The 16202-nt window shown below is 33.4% G+C and overlaps 1 protein-coding gene across 1 annotated transcript in view; it reads right to left on the reverse strand.

Annotated features, from left to right (window-relative positions):
* Positions 1-16202, reverse strand: part of LOC106137067 (uncharacterized) — a 108413-nt gene that overhangs the window by 38919 nt on the left and 53292 nt on the right. Inside the window, exons 3-4 of the mRNA XM_060950842.1 lie at positions 5766-5923; positions 1597-1647 (exon numbers count right to left, since the gene is read on the reverse strand). Coding sequence (XP_060806825.1) covers positions 1597-1647; positions 5766-5923 — 209 coding nt within the window. The remainder of the gene's footprint in view (positions 1-1596; positions 1648-5765; positions 5924-16202) is intronic.

Genomic DNA, 16202 nt, shown 5'->3' on the forward strand with positions numbered 1-16202 from the left:
CGGTACGCGGTGGCGAACCTTTTAATTTTCCTGAGTGCTTGGTAGTATGCCATGACCGCTTGGACGTGTCTCCATTTATGTCCCAATTTGTCTGAGTCAGATCCTGGTCTCTCATAGTGCAAGGACTTGTGAGAGCTTGATGAGCTCGATGCAATGATTGGTCGCCTACAAAGGGATGTATGTGTTATACGTAGACAGTGTAGTGTTAGTGCACCGTGAGTCTCCACCGGAGGGGAGGACCGCTTGAAACTTGTTGGCCGTGTTATTACAACTTTAGAATATATGCTATAAGTATCTATAATGCGTTTTTAACATATATAGTAAGTATAAAGTACAAAATCAAAGTAGATTTATATGTAAATACAAGTGGAAATATTTTTGTTCCTCTGACAAAAGCAACAATTTTTAATTGAGTTTATGCTCTACTGAATGCCATGTAAATCATTTTAATTTGCATCTATGCACTTAATTTTCATTTATTTCTGGAAACTTAGATTAAATTTGAATTCATTATGTTCAAAATTGTAACAAAAAATCATCTTGTAAATTCTTTGTTACAATTTTGTAGTATTCAGAATTTTACCACGCAACAGTGATAAAAAGAGTAGGTATTTTCTTATTTCAATACACAGGATTTTTATAAAATTGTAAAACAATTGGCTCATTAAACAACGCTGACCCGATGCAGATTCGTAGTTAGCCACGTATTTCCTAGATTTTAAAAAGATTGTTCAAAAAAGAATTAAAAGTACATTTAGTTCAGATGACTCTATTTAGTATTCTAGTGATGCGGCCAACTAGTTCTGTGCAGCGTAAGAAAAAGCATTGTTTGGAAAAAGTAAAATAAAAGAAGACAGAAGCACAGTAAACAAAACAGTCAAGAGTTTAAAATAGAAAGCGGTATAGTGACTCACGGTTCCAACGTAGCTTTAAATCGAGACTCCACAATATAACATGCATATAACAAAATTCAGCCTACTTCGTTCTGGGACAGTACAAGTGTTTAGCATTAGTGACTATCGTCCAGCTGTGCGCTAAGTTCGTAAGTTCAAGGTCGTGTAACTAAGTTTACACTATGCATTATGCAAGTTCTCGTGGTAGGCGGTTAGGGCGCCGATTACGTATCAGCTGTGGTGAAATGGTACGCTCAAAGTACGCAGGGAATAACCAATGACAAGTTCTTCAATAAAAAAAAATAATAAAACTAAAGACAATTCTTCAAAGAGTTCTGGAAATTGTTCGAAATTTAAATCGGAGATACCAGTTGCTAAATTTAACGAATAATATCTTTAAACAAAACAATTAACTAAATTTCAATGTTTCCTTGATAGAACTTCAACAAGTGAAACTTTGAGAAGTATTAATACTTCTGTAAAAATATTCATTTATATATGTAACCTCTTTGTTATGTAAACTTTAGGATATCCCCGAACAATATTAGTCACCCTGTCATTTTAAGGCCATTCTCTGCGTAACTCGACAGCAAGACCTATATCATACGTAATCGAGATTGGATCGTGCTCTGCTAGGGTCGCAGCATGTCAGCTAAGCGTTCCCAAAGCTATGGATGCCTTATCATACGCCTTAGCGACTTACATGTCGTCTTGTCTTCCATTCGTGCCGAATGGAGTCAACTTGCTCAAGAATCTAGGAGCGAAATGGTTGCTTTTATTTCATGGTATTTTGTGAAGAATGAATATTTCAAGGTTGCGATAAAATGAAAAACTTTGTTAGACGATTAAATTTTCTTGACACCAAAAATTTTTTTTTTAGTTACTTGGATGTTTCGTAAAAGTCATCAATTGATTATTACCTACATTGATAATAGTGAATTTGAATGAACAGGCAATCTAGTGCAGCTTATACTATGATCCAATGTGGGTAAAGTGCCTCTGCAAAGAAGATCAGATGGAAGTCGCTTCGTGTGAAAACCTGATCATCCGATCTAGGATCATGGTCACCCCGGACTCCTCTTCAGAGAGGTGAGAAGACGTTACCCAGATTAACGCCAGGAGAAAGAAGAAGATTTGATGAAAACCATGTAGGTGATTAAAGATGATTTAAATTATCTTGAGCTAAATTTACCAATATGTATACATTCAGGTACATCCCACAGTTCGCATGATATTTTTAGAACACAATCAAGAGTCTAGACATCGTCTATCCAATTTGATTCTAATAAAAACTAATTTCGATAGACTCCAAACATGACTATCTGACCTTTTTGTACACACAAAACGTACAATTATTAATAAAACTGCGATATATAATTAAAATAAAAGACGATTAAAATAAAACGAGTAAAATTTAAAATAATCATGTTTTTCTAGAAACCCCATCAAAGATAGTAAATGACTTAGATATTAAGTCCGATCACACCCAAGTCTCTTTTCCTGGAAAATTATAGAAGATAGGGCTTCTATAATTTTCCGGTAAAATTAGATTAAGCAGTAACAAGAACATTCCCGATACCATTGTTATTACAAAAAGAAAATTCTGTATACAGTGTGTTATTAAAGGTTATTTTTCTGTATTTATTTGTAGGAATTCCCCTAAAGCTTAAATTGATAGAAGAAAATGGTTGAGAACATCAAGTAGCATTGATTGGAATGGAATTAACAATTTAAAGGATGGCAATCAATTAACAAGGCAATAAAATTTGTAATTAAAATTAGCAATCAATTCAAATTGACACTGAAGAGAAGGAATATTTTTTTTTTAATATATTAGCGGCTCTAATTGAGTGAAGAAAATTATATTATTATACCCTTGTGTAGTGACAAAAAATATTTGGTGTTTAAAAGGATTTCCGTCAAAATTTAATGTGAATATAATTAAAATTGAAAAAAATATGGTGGCGCTCAGTGTTAAAGAGTATGCAGGAATTGTGGCAAGTGAAATCTCACTGCCTTCCCATCCGGGAAAGAGGCGTAATTTTTTATATGTATGTTTACGATTGGTTAAACTCTAAACCTGGGAACCGACTTCCTTCATCTCACCCTTCTTTACCGCCGTTTTAATTATTATTAATCTTAATAAAATATGAAGATAGAATATTCGAAGGCTATTGATTCAGAATGGACATGCCTTGACATTATCTATAATAATATTTCAATGCCGTAGACGCCCTTAATCCCAGAATAAACCAAATCGATAGACAGTGACTACGATCATCTACCTCTATAGTATCTGTGTGAGACATATCGTTACGATAGCCTACAAAGTACACATATGGCTTCTTGTTAGCAGTAGGCAAAAAGATGGATTGAATTTCCAAAATATATAGGCATTTATTCAACTTACCAGCAATTTGAGGCAGCTTTTAAGTGTATACTTTAGGAATCAGAATTACTAGATAAGTCGAGATTATCAGATAAATAATATTAATAAAATTCCCTAATATAAATGGCTAATAAAAACAGTGTAAATATACCTGTTGTCCAATTGAAAAACATATGAAGTAGATTAGTCCAGTAAAAAATGTTTTATTTCCCAATGCAGATAAAAATTATATGGATTAATCCAATTAGTAAGAGAATCCAGTTTTTTTCATTGACAGGTTTGCTCTCATTAAAGCTGGAGAACACACAATTTTTTTTAATCTCCTAAATGCGTTCATTTATTAGTAATTTTAGCTTGACAGCGAAATTTTCCTTGTTTTACAAGCACTTAGCCGAGTTCTTTACGGAATGATAATATTAGCTATGCAATCAATTTCACATTAACTTATAGGCATTAGAACTTTCACGAAAAAAGACAATATTTATTGGAAAGCCGTCTGTTATTGAACGGCAACACTGATATTTATTCGGGCCCATCTATTATTACCTCTCTATATTTTCTACGCGACCTCGATTTAGAAAATTGTATGGTGCATTTTATCGATCTTCTATGATATGAAGTGATGATTATGTCAAGTTGAAGATATGTGCCAGCTTTTTACATTTGGTTTAATAAAAAGTTATGAAGTTTGCAAACCGCCACGACTTGAATTACTTTTTCAACTGTTCTTTTTTATTCTCCATATAAATAGTCTTTTTTTAGATTTTATATAGGCTACGATCAAGAGGCCAATGAATGCCGACGAATGGGTTTAGCTAGAATTTTTGGTCATGTTAAAACGGTTTGGTGAACGTAGAACTTAACGACCGTGGATGCCTACCTTTATATTGCTGGTGGTCAACTACAATTATTGAAAAGTTACGATCAGAAAAATACAAGAAATGGAAATAATGAAAATGAAACTTGCAGAGCGATGCCTGCTTAACTGCAACACCTACTTAATAAAAATCAATAATATTGATCACTGGTTAGCTCCTTACGGCGTAAATTTTCAAGTACAATCAATTCAATCAATACTTTTGCAAAATATACAATAGGTGAATTGTAAAAAAGAACTATAAAGACCTAAAAATTAATACACCTATGAGCAAATGGTCGTCATAAAAGGATATTCACAAAAAACTTGCAAAAACCCCATCTAAATGTGTCAATAACATTTTCAAACTTGACATCGTTATCTAGATCTGTCCCGATAGAAAATATCATTAAGTAAGAAGAGTATTTTGCCAATTTTATAACCAACCAATTTTTCGTTGAACCAGGTCAAACATACACGAACGAGTATAAATTTTGGAATTGGTGTTTGAATTTCTATACTGAATTTATATTTTTAGGCAGAAATAGGTTTTTAGGCGTATGAGCTCTTAGCAAAGTAGATTGCTACTAAAAAAAAATTATGCAAATACAAAAGTTATTACACTTGTAGCTTTAGGTGTTATTAAGTAACCCATTAAACCTATTTGAGGTTCTTCTTCTTCTTAAATCGTCTCATCAATACTTTTTAATTTTTTGTACCTTTTCAGAACTTGACAAAATGGGATATTAACTCTTGCACTACTGATTAATTTATTTAAACTTTATGCACGTAAAATGTACAAAAGGTGTAATTAATGCCACAAGGCCTTTCCTGCCAGTCGAACCTGATTTTTATCGAATGATGATTTTAAGTTAAATTAACTTAGTTAGTTAGTTAGTAGTATTAGTTAAATAACATGACGGTTAGTTGTTATAATGTAAAACTTCAGAACATAAAAATATCCATGTTAAAAATAAAAGATTATGATAATTTTGAAAATTAGTACCAACATAACCGTCATAAATTTACTTGTATTTTATGCTCTAATAAGATAATTTATTTCTTTCTATTAATAATTTCAGAACTTTTAATATTATTTTTGTAAAACTAGCTATTGAATTCACTTAACTTCGATACTGAGACAGCTGTCAAGATATCAATAATATCATTGCTTACTTGGAAATAGTGACACAAAAGTAACTTGCAAGTGGTTGGTATGTAAAGGTTAATAATAGCTGCGTTAGAATCTCTTTATCTCGTAAGTAACAAGCCGTCAAGAATGAATTTAATTTGAATAAATATCGAGTAGCGTTACAGACCTATAAACAAAAGTTACTTTGTCTAATATCCTATGCCAATAATAACTAATATCCTATACCTGGAACGCACGTGAAAATCACGTGCGTTCGAATCAAATTAAAAGATTGAAGAAGATGCTTTAGGTAGTTACATTAATAAACATACATATATCACTTTTATCAATCGAATTTAAATTTAATGGTGCCTTCAAAGATCAATCTTCCTTTGTTAAAACGACTGTAGCTGTTATCTATCTAGCGGAGAATATATCAGATCTCTGTCGCTCCTACACAATATACACTAGTCTAAAAATCAGTTTGATACTGACCTCTGACCAGGACTCTTGCTTTCACTGCTGGCATTATTGCTGGAATCGTCGTCTTCTTCTCTGGAGGTGGCGGCTGAGAGGACCCTGGATGATCCGAGATTGATCTCACTCTCATCATTGTCTTCACCTTCAGAAGTTCTACCTGTGCCTTCTTCTGCCTGAAAATTTAAAGAAAACATTGTCTTTGCTTTCAACGTGAATATTGCTACGAATTTAAATAATGAACAATAAGACTGTTCGTCTTCTAAAAGTCACATTAATAAATAATACGAATTTCAAATCGACTTTTGTTTTGGACTCCAATAAAGGTTTTATTTTTTATGGCAAAATGATTTCTTATTTTAACATTTTCATGCATTAAATTTGTGCTAGTATAAATACATACATTTGGTCAAGGCTTGGCAATATAAGATTATTTAAATTTAACTAGTTATTATAACAATACATTCAAGAATTTTACACATGCCTGTGCATAGGATTTCATGCAATTTGGTTCCATACTTCATAACCTCATGCAATGTACGAATCATTAAAAATCGGGACAATGGCAACTTTTATAAAATCCAACCTAAAAGATCAGGTCATTAAATAAAACTGTCAGTTTATAGTCGAAGGGCTAGCAGTAATATCGTGCTGTAGTTCTGGTTTCGTGAACTATAAAGTTTTCAATAAAAATACAGAAATGTGAAAAAAAAACAAACTTATTATTTAGAAATGTGTGAAATTAAAATGAACCTAACTAAACTCACCTGTATTCGTATAAGTGGTATTGTTTCTTCGATATTTTTGTACATAATCTGTATTTACAGTTCATGGATTGTAAGTGCACTGTTTTTCAAAGTAGAATGGTTTAAAATGTTGTGTTACAAGTACAAGATTTTGTAAATTAGAAGTGGCGACTATTTCAATTAAATTCATAGTTTTGTTAAAAGTTTATGGCGTAAAAGAAATTCAGACTTTTAATATTTGATTTAAACATTATTGAAAAAAATATATGTACATGTTAAAATATTGAAATATAATTAACTGTTACTATTATGTATTATTCTAATTAATTAAAATTACTGTAAAAAAGAAAGAACCTGAAATTTGTTAATTGTTTTTTAAATATTTTCTTACGCGCCAAAACAATATTTTACGTTACATTCCATTTTTAATATTTTTTTGTTAGTGGCCAGCTTGAGAATTAAATCGTTTTTTAAAACGAATCACTGAAATTGACCAACTAAGCGGTGTATTTTTTCTCCTGTATCGCCTCTTTGACAGGTAAGATCAGTTTAAAAAGAGTACCTAGTGTTTACGGTATCTGTGTACATTTTTATTATTGATTCATAATTTAACTGTTGCGTATAGATAAAATAAACTGGTTCTCTCTTTTGCGCTCAAGATTAATGAAAAAGAATGAACTTCCAAAAAATGGCATTTCTTCGGGTGAAATAAAAAAAATAAAAACTGTCCTTCGCTTTTTTTTATGAGTGCGTATTATGACTTCCTGGGAACTTATTCAGTGGCAGTGGCCATTATCAGATAAAATCAATCTGTTTCAGTTAAGTGTATTTATTTATTTTAAACCATTACAGGCATTTACATAGCAAAAGTGAGTCAGAGTAAACTAAACTAATGTTAAAGAATGTTAGGAAAAAGAAATGCTAATACTAATTTAATTTGTAATAAATTATTTAATTGCTAAAGCGTACTAAAATTTACTTTTATCATATTATCGTTCTTAGCAGATTTAAAAAGTGCAATATAAAGTATAAAAAATATACTAGTAAAAAGCAGAAAGACTTAATAAAGTAGAAACACAGCTTAAATTAATATCAGAAAAGCTGCTAAATAGCAATTTAAATGCCAAAAATTTAAATTGATTAATTGCAAAACATGCAAGAAGTTTATTTTACAATTCAACAAAATACTCTGTCTACTGTAAAAGATATCCTATCCTTTCTACTTATTATTAGTTCTACTTCCTATCCAAGTAATTTTATATATTCGAATGTTTGTAAGTATTTTAGGATGTGTGTTTTTACTTTTCACGCACAATCAACTGGACAGATTCTGATGAAATTTGTTGCACGGGTATAAACTGAAATAACATATAGGTTACTTTTTATTCAAAAATTCTACGGGAGAAAAGCCCCGAAAGTTTGTTTGTGTGGATGTGCGTGTCTTTGTGACTATTTTATATATTTTTCACGGATTTTCAAGAATTTTTGAATATACTCAGACAGATATATGCTCAGACATTGAAACATTCTATTATTGTAAGTTGGCACACGACGTCGCGGGCATATGCTAGTGATATATACGCGTGTGTTTTATATTTTGCTAATATCATAAATAGTGGGCCTCATGACAGGTAGAAAATAATTTTAGGGTCTCGTGTGCTAGCTGTGTCTGCCGTTTGCAGATAGTAAATTACTTTGATATAGGCCTGACATATTATTGAAATAAAGATAATTATAGTGTACACATTTCAGGTTATGACATAATACATACTAAACTTTATCATGCCTCTTTGAGACAGCGAATACATCTTTGACTGAATGTGGATGACATGCAATAACAATGCAAGGACTGTTGCATTTTTATTTCGTGTTATTGATAATATTTTTTTCAATAAGTGATTTTTGCTGCGGCAGAATTATGTATGACTAAAAGAAGCATAAAAATAATTTACGTCCCTGTGTGTTTGTACTTGCATTACGAGAAAACTATTGCTTCGATTTGAATGCGGTTTTCTCAGGGTGTAAACAACTCCAATTATAAAACAGGTTCATATATAAATATTTCTCCTCCTCACAGTGGTCATCTTTATTATTTTTCATATATTAAAACTGAATTCCACGCGAACCGAGACGCGGGCCGCCACTAAGTTTATAATATAAGTATGTATATAAAGGGATATTAGGTCAAAGGCTTCCTCCGCCTCCTCATCAGAGGTGAGGAGAGGACGCAACCGGGACTAGCGCCAGGAGGATCATATTATTCTATGATAAAGGGACCGTTATTGTTATCCATAGCATTATTGTAGAGTAATGAATATACATGTCACACACTAACAATGTTTTTGCCTTGTACCCCTGATGGTTAAGTTTTAGTTGGATTAAAATGATTAATAATTATCTGTTTATAACCTTATTTGTGTAGAATGTTTATCTGACAATAAAAACATGTTCCAGCTGTTTCTCTGCCCGTGTAGATTGTAAAAGTCTATCTGGCTTAAAGGTAGCCTTGGCATCTATCTATCTAGCAATCTGTTACTTATTTTGTTATTGGCACTGCATATGCCATAAGGGATACGTATCACGTATTATGTATGCGTATTTATAGCGTGATTTGGAAAAAATACATTCATTTTCATTTGCCGTTTTGTATATGGGATGTCAATATTTTTATTCTATGCTTCAAAAGTACACAAGAAATGGGTGAATCTCAATAAAATTGCGTCCAAATCGATCTACATTTATGTTACAGTGACAAAGACGCCAGACATATAGCACCCCTGTTTTATCGTCGAGCATATAAAGTAGGTCATTGCTATCAGAAGTCGAGCCTCCACATCGGCGGATAAACCAACAAGCCGTGATCTAACGAGTGGTGTATTGGACGTTCCAATTTCGCATTCGACTTTCAATGGTTTTTTTACTTTTTTTTTTAATTTTTAGAAGCAACGTTATGTTAGTCTTACAGGCTTGTTACATATTTTCCAATATTTTCATTTATGTGCTGCCCCGCTCTTTTCATGCAGCTTGCATGAAAAGAGTTATGAATGTGGATGAAACGAAGGAAGTATGCAGAGATCGTGACAAGTGGAAAGATGTAGTCTCTGCCTACACCTCCGGGAAAGAGGCGTGATTTTATGTATGTTTGCTGCCCCGGTTCAATGTTTTACCTTACACTACACAAAAGTTGGCCGGAAAAGATTGATAAGCGATAAGTCCGCCTTTGCTCAACATACTCTAAATATATGTTTCTACTACATATGTAATTTTTATGGGAAATTAAGATAATTTGCATTATATTGTATTTATCTACTTATCTACACTTTTCAATTTAAGTCTGCAGACGATCAGTCCAGCGCCTGTATCAATAAGAAAGTTTTGAGTGTCCGTTTTTGGATGTACGTCATTGCTATCAAATAAGTCGAGCCTGCACATCGACGGATAAACTTACAAGCCGTAATCTTGCGAGTGGTATGTTGTACGATCCAAATTCACGTTCAATTCTGAATCATTTTTTTATTTATTTCTGCTTATCGAAGACGTTCAGTCTTACAGTCGTTTACACGTCAGAATATTCAAAAATATATAGTTGTTAGTTGAATAATAACCACCATTTTAATTATTACTTAGGTACAGTCAAACAATACATTTTAAATTTTGTGTACAAAAAATATCCTTAAATTTTTTATCTGCGTAAGAGCAGTACGCCTGTATCTATTAGGAAGTTTTATACATATATAATACATTTTGGAATTTATATTATTCATTCCGGATATGTTGGCTATAGCATGTTTTTGTATTGAAGTTGTTTGTTACTCAATCTTGTCTATTTGATCATGATCAGATGCCGGTTGAAGCTTTCATACTGGTCTGGAAGAGTAAAAAACCATTCTCAGCAACCTAAGTACCTTTTTTGTATTAAATATTTCTTATGATTTGTGACATCCACCGAGCATCGCTCGGTCATACTTCTTGATAATATGCGTTGCTATATATATTTATTATCAAAAAGGCAGCTGAAACGTACAAACTCATAAACACAATATGTAATGATAGCTATGATATAGATACAATAAGCTGAGCGCTGTAAAATTTCTACTGTTTATATGTTATCCGATATTTTACGATGGCACCATTAAGTGCGCTACTGGCTATCTGAGAGTACATTAGTTATTGTTATGTTCAATTTACGTTCACGTCATTATGGGTGTTCATTTAACGGTCTTTTCGATACTTATATTCATGTCTATTTTAGGGGTAGGACACAGTTTATAACTCTTTGCCGAATGAGATTATAAATAACCGGCGAACTAGAACCTACCAATCGTCAAAATAGGATACCATTTTGCAATCCAAACTCCAATGAAGGCTAATAATTCATGAGGGTAACTTAATTTCTATTGACCACTTTAACGACCTCATCATCCCAACTGTTTCCAGGGATTAGAAGGAAAGGTAGTTTCCGACGTTGCTATGATGGACCTAATTTTAAAATTATGACCAAAAACACTAATTAATGCACATTACTTTTTTATGTACGTTTTTTCGTGAATAATTATGTCATAAATATTCACGAAAAAAGGTATCGAAAATAGTAAACGTATATAAAAAAATACTATCTCAGCGCGAAAATAATTAAGGTAGGAAAATTTTATACAAACGTAGTTTCGCCTTAATTTATAAATGATACATTCATTAGGAAATAAAAAACAAAAAATATTTTTTGTCTTATTGCATAAACCGATTTTTGCTAAAACAGTTTCCAGATTAAGACGATTTGTAAAATTTTTGCAGAAAATAAAGCATATTCGACGAAGAATTTCTTGATCTACAGTGTTAAAGATACAGACAAAACTGTCAGACAAATCGCTTCTCTTTGTATAAATACAGACGTATAAACAAATTCAACCCAAATTCACCTGCTTAAATAAACACGAGTGAGAAAGCAAGGCTATGTTACTTTAGTCAATGGGAAGCCTATACTAACAGAGTAACTGTAGGGAAATTTTATTTATTGGTTTTAGCGTTTACCAAGTATGTATTTACTTATTAGTAGGACGAAAAAAATCGGACGGACTTTGTGTGATAGACAAAAAGGCACACAGAAGTATTAGCGGGAGCCTACACCTATTTGTCTCAAATAATCAAAAATTATTGAAACGAACCACAGATAAAGTTACGGACCTATTTGTGTGCAGCTTATAAATCACATCGGGGCATAAATCAAGAAATAAGGGCTGCCAACTAAGCGATATTTTTCGAGTTGCTTCAGTTGGCAGCACTATATCAGTTGTTGCCGCTTTATTTTCCATTGCGAATGCAGATATTGTTGACGGAATTCTGATATCTATTTATCTTGAATTTCTTTTTTTTTTTTTTTGAAAACAATGGTTTGGATTGCAATATGATAAAAGACAACAAGAAACGCTAGGTATGTACGTCTGACCATTTACTTCCAAAGTTACCGTTCACACTTTCCTATAATTTGCTTAGTCAAATTATTCTCTTTCAATCAATTATTCTCAATTGAAAATCAATGCTGTTAACTACATAGATAAAGAGCCAATCGTCCGGAGTGAAAACGAGCAGTAATAGTTGAAAACTACTAGTCTAGTTTCCTATATTATCTGCAGACTTCATCTGGAACAGATTAAATGCAATCGGAACGGAATAAAATTGCTCCGGTATAGTATAATTGAATGAAATTATCCCATTTTCCTTGTAGTCAAAAGGAGTTCTCTTTTCAGACATTTTGAATTATGCCCTGCAGCTGTTTTAACCCTATTTTTCGGGTCGTGATTTCGTTAGGTAAATCAGAATAACATTAAAAATACAAATGTGAAAATGAGCGCCAAGTTCACTATTTTTGTAATTACTTAGGTACGTTAGGATTGATTTTTTAGCAGGGCTTGCTTTTAGTCAAGCTAATTTAGTTAGCATGCGTGTATTGGTTCTCTATTTTGTGCCATCAAAGTTTTGTCCATAATTTAAGAGCTTATATTTTTTTCCCCTAATTCTGTAAAATATTATGACTTTCGGTTAATACTTTTAGGAACTGGAATAGAATACTAGTTATTCCTTAAAATATTCGACTAAAGTGGACCATCAGACGAGTGCAGCTTTACATCGTGAGAAAATCTTCGTCACTCATCATTAGAGCATCGTTTAATTTTCGAAATAATGTACATACATTCGAAAATAGTCATTGATAACAACCTGCGCACCTTATTCATTCCAAACCTGCATTAAACCTTATTCATCCAGAAGTAGGTTTGTAAGATTTTTATCGCAAACTACATTCTTCACACAAACATAGTATTTTCATCATCTTTTCTAAAGTGTGGGAAACCACACGGCAGACATATGCTTCATTATTTACGGAAAAACTCCGAGCATTTTATAAAGACATAAATTTTAACGATGACATTTTAACAATAGAATCATAGCATCTCGTAAATAGAACAAAACTGCTAAACCTTTGTATGCGCGACAGTCTGGCACCACGCCAAGAACTTGTCGATATCTCATCATACCAGGGTTGCTGTGCGCTGGAAAACTGACTTTACGACACTGATTGACATGAATATAATCACGTCTATATTACTTGCGGGGTAGACAGAGCCAACAGTCTCGAAAAGACCGAAAGGCCGCGCTCAGCTGTATGGCTTAGTAAAGAAATTGTGATTCAAGTAGTGACAGGTTGCTAGCCCATCGCATAAAAGGAGAATTCCAAGTTTATCAGCTATTACCATAGTCGCCTTTTACGACATCCATGGGAAAGATATGGTCCTATTCTAAAGTGCCGAGAATCCCACGGCATATTGTTATGTTTTATTTTATTGTTACTCTTATTCTAACCACCTTCTCACTATTCTTATACCTCTTAGGAAAGGGCTTATTTGTCCACATCCTGGATTAGAAATTCAGAATTTTAAACGAAGCCACTCTTGTCTGTCCTACGCAACGTTTGCAGGAGAACCTAATCCACATTGGATTGAAACATGATAAAAAATACTCTAGGTGTACTTAATTTCCTACATCGCATTACGCCGTCATAAGTTATAGACGCCCATGGGAAAGAAAGAGAGTGGGTCCATTCTATTAATGTACCAGGAACCACAAGGCATGCCGTCATGCACTAGAATACTTCACCTGATCATAAATTTATAAAAAAAAAATTTTAAGTCTTTAAAACCAATACATATTTAAATGTAAAAAATTAATGTATAAACAATTTGAAATTGGAAAAGCCCTTTAGATCGGCCATCCCCTGAAGCACTGTCTGGTCAAAGAGGTTTTGATAACATAAAACCTTTTTACTGTAGGCAACTGACGTATCCAGATGTTTTTTTTAAAGTATCATTTTTTTATACAAAGAAAATATATTTTCAAGTAATTTTGAAAAGGTACTGTATATATAGTGTTAGTCCCATATGTATTGTAACCATAGAATTCGGAATAATATTAGACTATAGAAATGCTCAGTGCTAACTATGAGTATGATACAGCTTTAAGCACGTTTCGTTTTGATTTGGTAAAGTTGCTCTATTTGAATTATTAAAAACATGAAAACGTTGCATTTTTTAATGTCTTATTAAAAACTACCGAACGGTAGCAAAAATAAAAATACATAGAGATGCTTCTATTCCCATAAAAATCAGATTGCAAAAGTAAATCAAGAGCAGCGCTTGGAGAAGAATTTTAAACTTGGGTCTTTTCTTAAGCGATGGTCTAGAAACCAGTCACTATTTGATTCAAATATGGCCTTTTCAATCTTTTCAAGACTTCTGGCTCTGTCTACCCCGTAAGAGAAGAAGACGTTATTTGATGTTTTATTCAAAACGTCAGTAACCTATAAACCACCCGAGTAGAAACTACACCTTATCAATTATTACGTATCACTGGATATGAAGCACAATGTACGTTATTGCTGCCTTCAACTGAATATCTGATGCATTAAATTTTTATTTACATTTATATTTCACTAGCTTTTTAAGCTGGGGATCCGCCGTAAGAACAACTTAGGTTCTTCTTCCTCCTGGCTTTAGTCCCGGTTGCGTTCTCAGCACTGGAGGGGAACCCGGGGTAAGCCCTAGACCATGAATCCTGGATTGGGTGAGTCAAGTTTTTACGCGAAGCGACTCCCGTCTAAACTGCGCAACCTTTGCGGGGTGCAGGTTTCCTAACGATATTTCCATTACTGTAAGAGCATCTGTTAGTATTCAAACTAATGTACTCGTACATGGCCGGAGTGGGATTCGGACGGGTGCCTTTTGTTGCGCAACACGCATTTTAACCAGGCTCCTTACCGATTCGACCACCGACATATTCATACAAAACTGTATACAACCACTATGTTTGTTGCAACTATAGAATTAACAATAATTTAAGACCATAGAAGTGGTAATTGATGACTGTGATGATACTGACTCTCATAGCATTAAGCCCAATCAATATTTTTTCTTAAGTTTTATTATTAGAATTATTAAAAAATTGCCTTACCCTTCATTTCAATTCATTTTATATGAATAACTTATAGACATGACCATGACCTTTTAAAGGTCATGACAATAGTGATCATATTATCAGTTCACCCGAGTAGAAATTACACCTTATCAATTATAACGTTTCACTGGATACGATGCTTATACATTAGTGCTGACTTCAACCAAATATCTGATGCATTCAATTTTTATATTTATATATTAAAAATAGGATACAAAAGGTATCACTTAATGACGTCAACACAATTTATAGGTACTCTGAATTAAATCTACTCGTACTACCGCTTTCAAAGCGCAAGTGTAGAAGAAACGGCGGACCAAACTACACTGCAGAATTTTCACCAAGGACGTCAATTATAGGTCTTAAATCTTAACGGTGGAATCCACGGCGTGGATCAATGTACAATGTCTGGATTAAAAAAGTGAATATTAAAGTATAGATCAAATATAACTTTTATTTTTGTCGTCTCCTGTTGGTTAAATACTCAAAGGTCCGTCGATCTTTATTTATAAGCTGGCATAATTCCTACAAATGAAACTAAGCGAGAACAAATGGCGACCCGACGGCAGTTACCTACGAAAGGAATCCATATGAATTTACCTATTATCAGCTTAAATAGGCGGCTTGAATGACAATAGAAATTATGATGTTGATACCGCTATGCTTCTGAAATCTTATTGACATCTTACTTTCTTCGTAAGTGTAAGTTGCCAACTTTGTGTAAAATTCTTCAGGCCGCCTAAAGGCGTCTGACATGACTTAACGACTGGTTTAACGCGCTTCCAAAGTACTTGAAGCCGTTGACTTCGACTGTCATCAGACTTCTGATAGCAATTGTAAAATCAGTCAGATGCTTTTAGGCGATCTGAAAAATCTGACACTAATCCATCTCGTAGTCATCATCGCAGTCTAAAAAAGTATGAAAGGCCACATTCAAGTGTACTTTTACATTTCTTCTTCTTTGTCGTTTCGCTCTTTGCTGGGCGCTCGTGGTCAAAATGAGGCCAGCACTTTCTGCGCTTTTTTTTTCTGTTCGACCGAGTAGATGGTCTGGCGCAGTCCGATACGCGCTTTTCCACAGCTGATTTTAATTGGTTTGTCCAGCGCATAGATGGTAGGTCGCGTGGACAAAGGGTCTTATCCAAAGATCATTCAGGCTAGGTGTTGTGCCTGGGGAAACGCGGCTCCTGCGATGTTGTGTCGGAGG

Source organism: Amyelois transitella, chromosome 22 (genome assembly GCF_032362555.1).
Source record: "Amyelois transitella isolate CPQ chromosome 22, ilAmyTran1.1, whole genome shotgun sequence".
NCBI lineage: Eukaryota > Metazoa > Arthropoda > Insecta > Lepidoptera > Pyralidae > Amyelois > Amyelois transitella.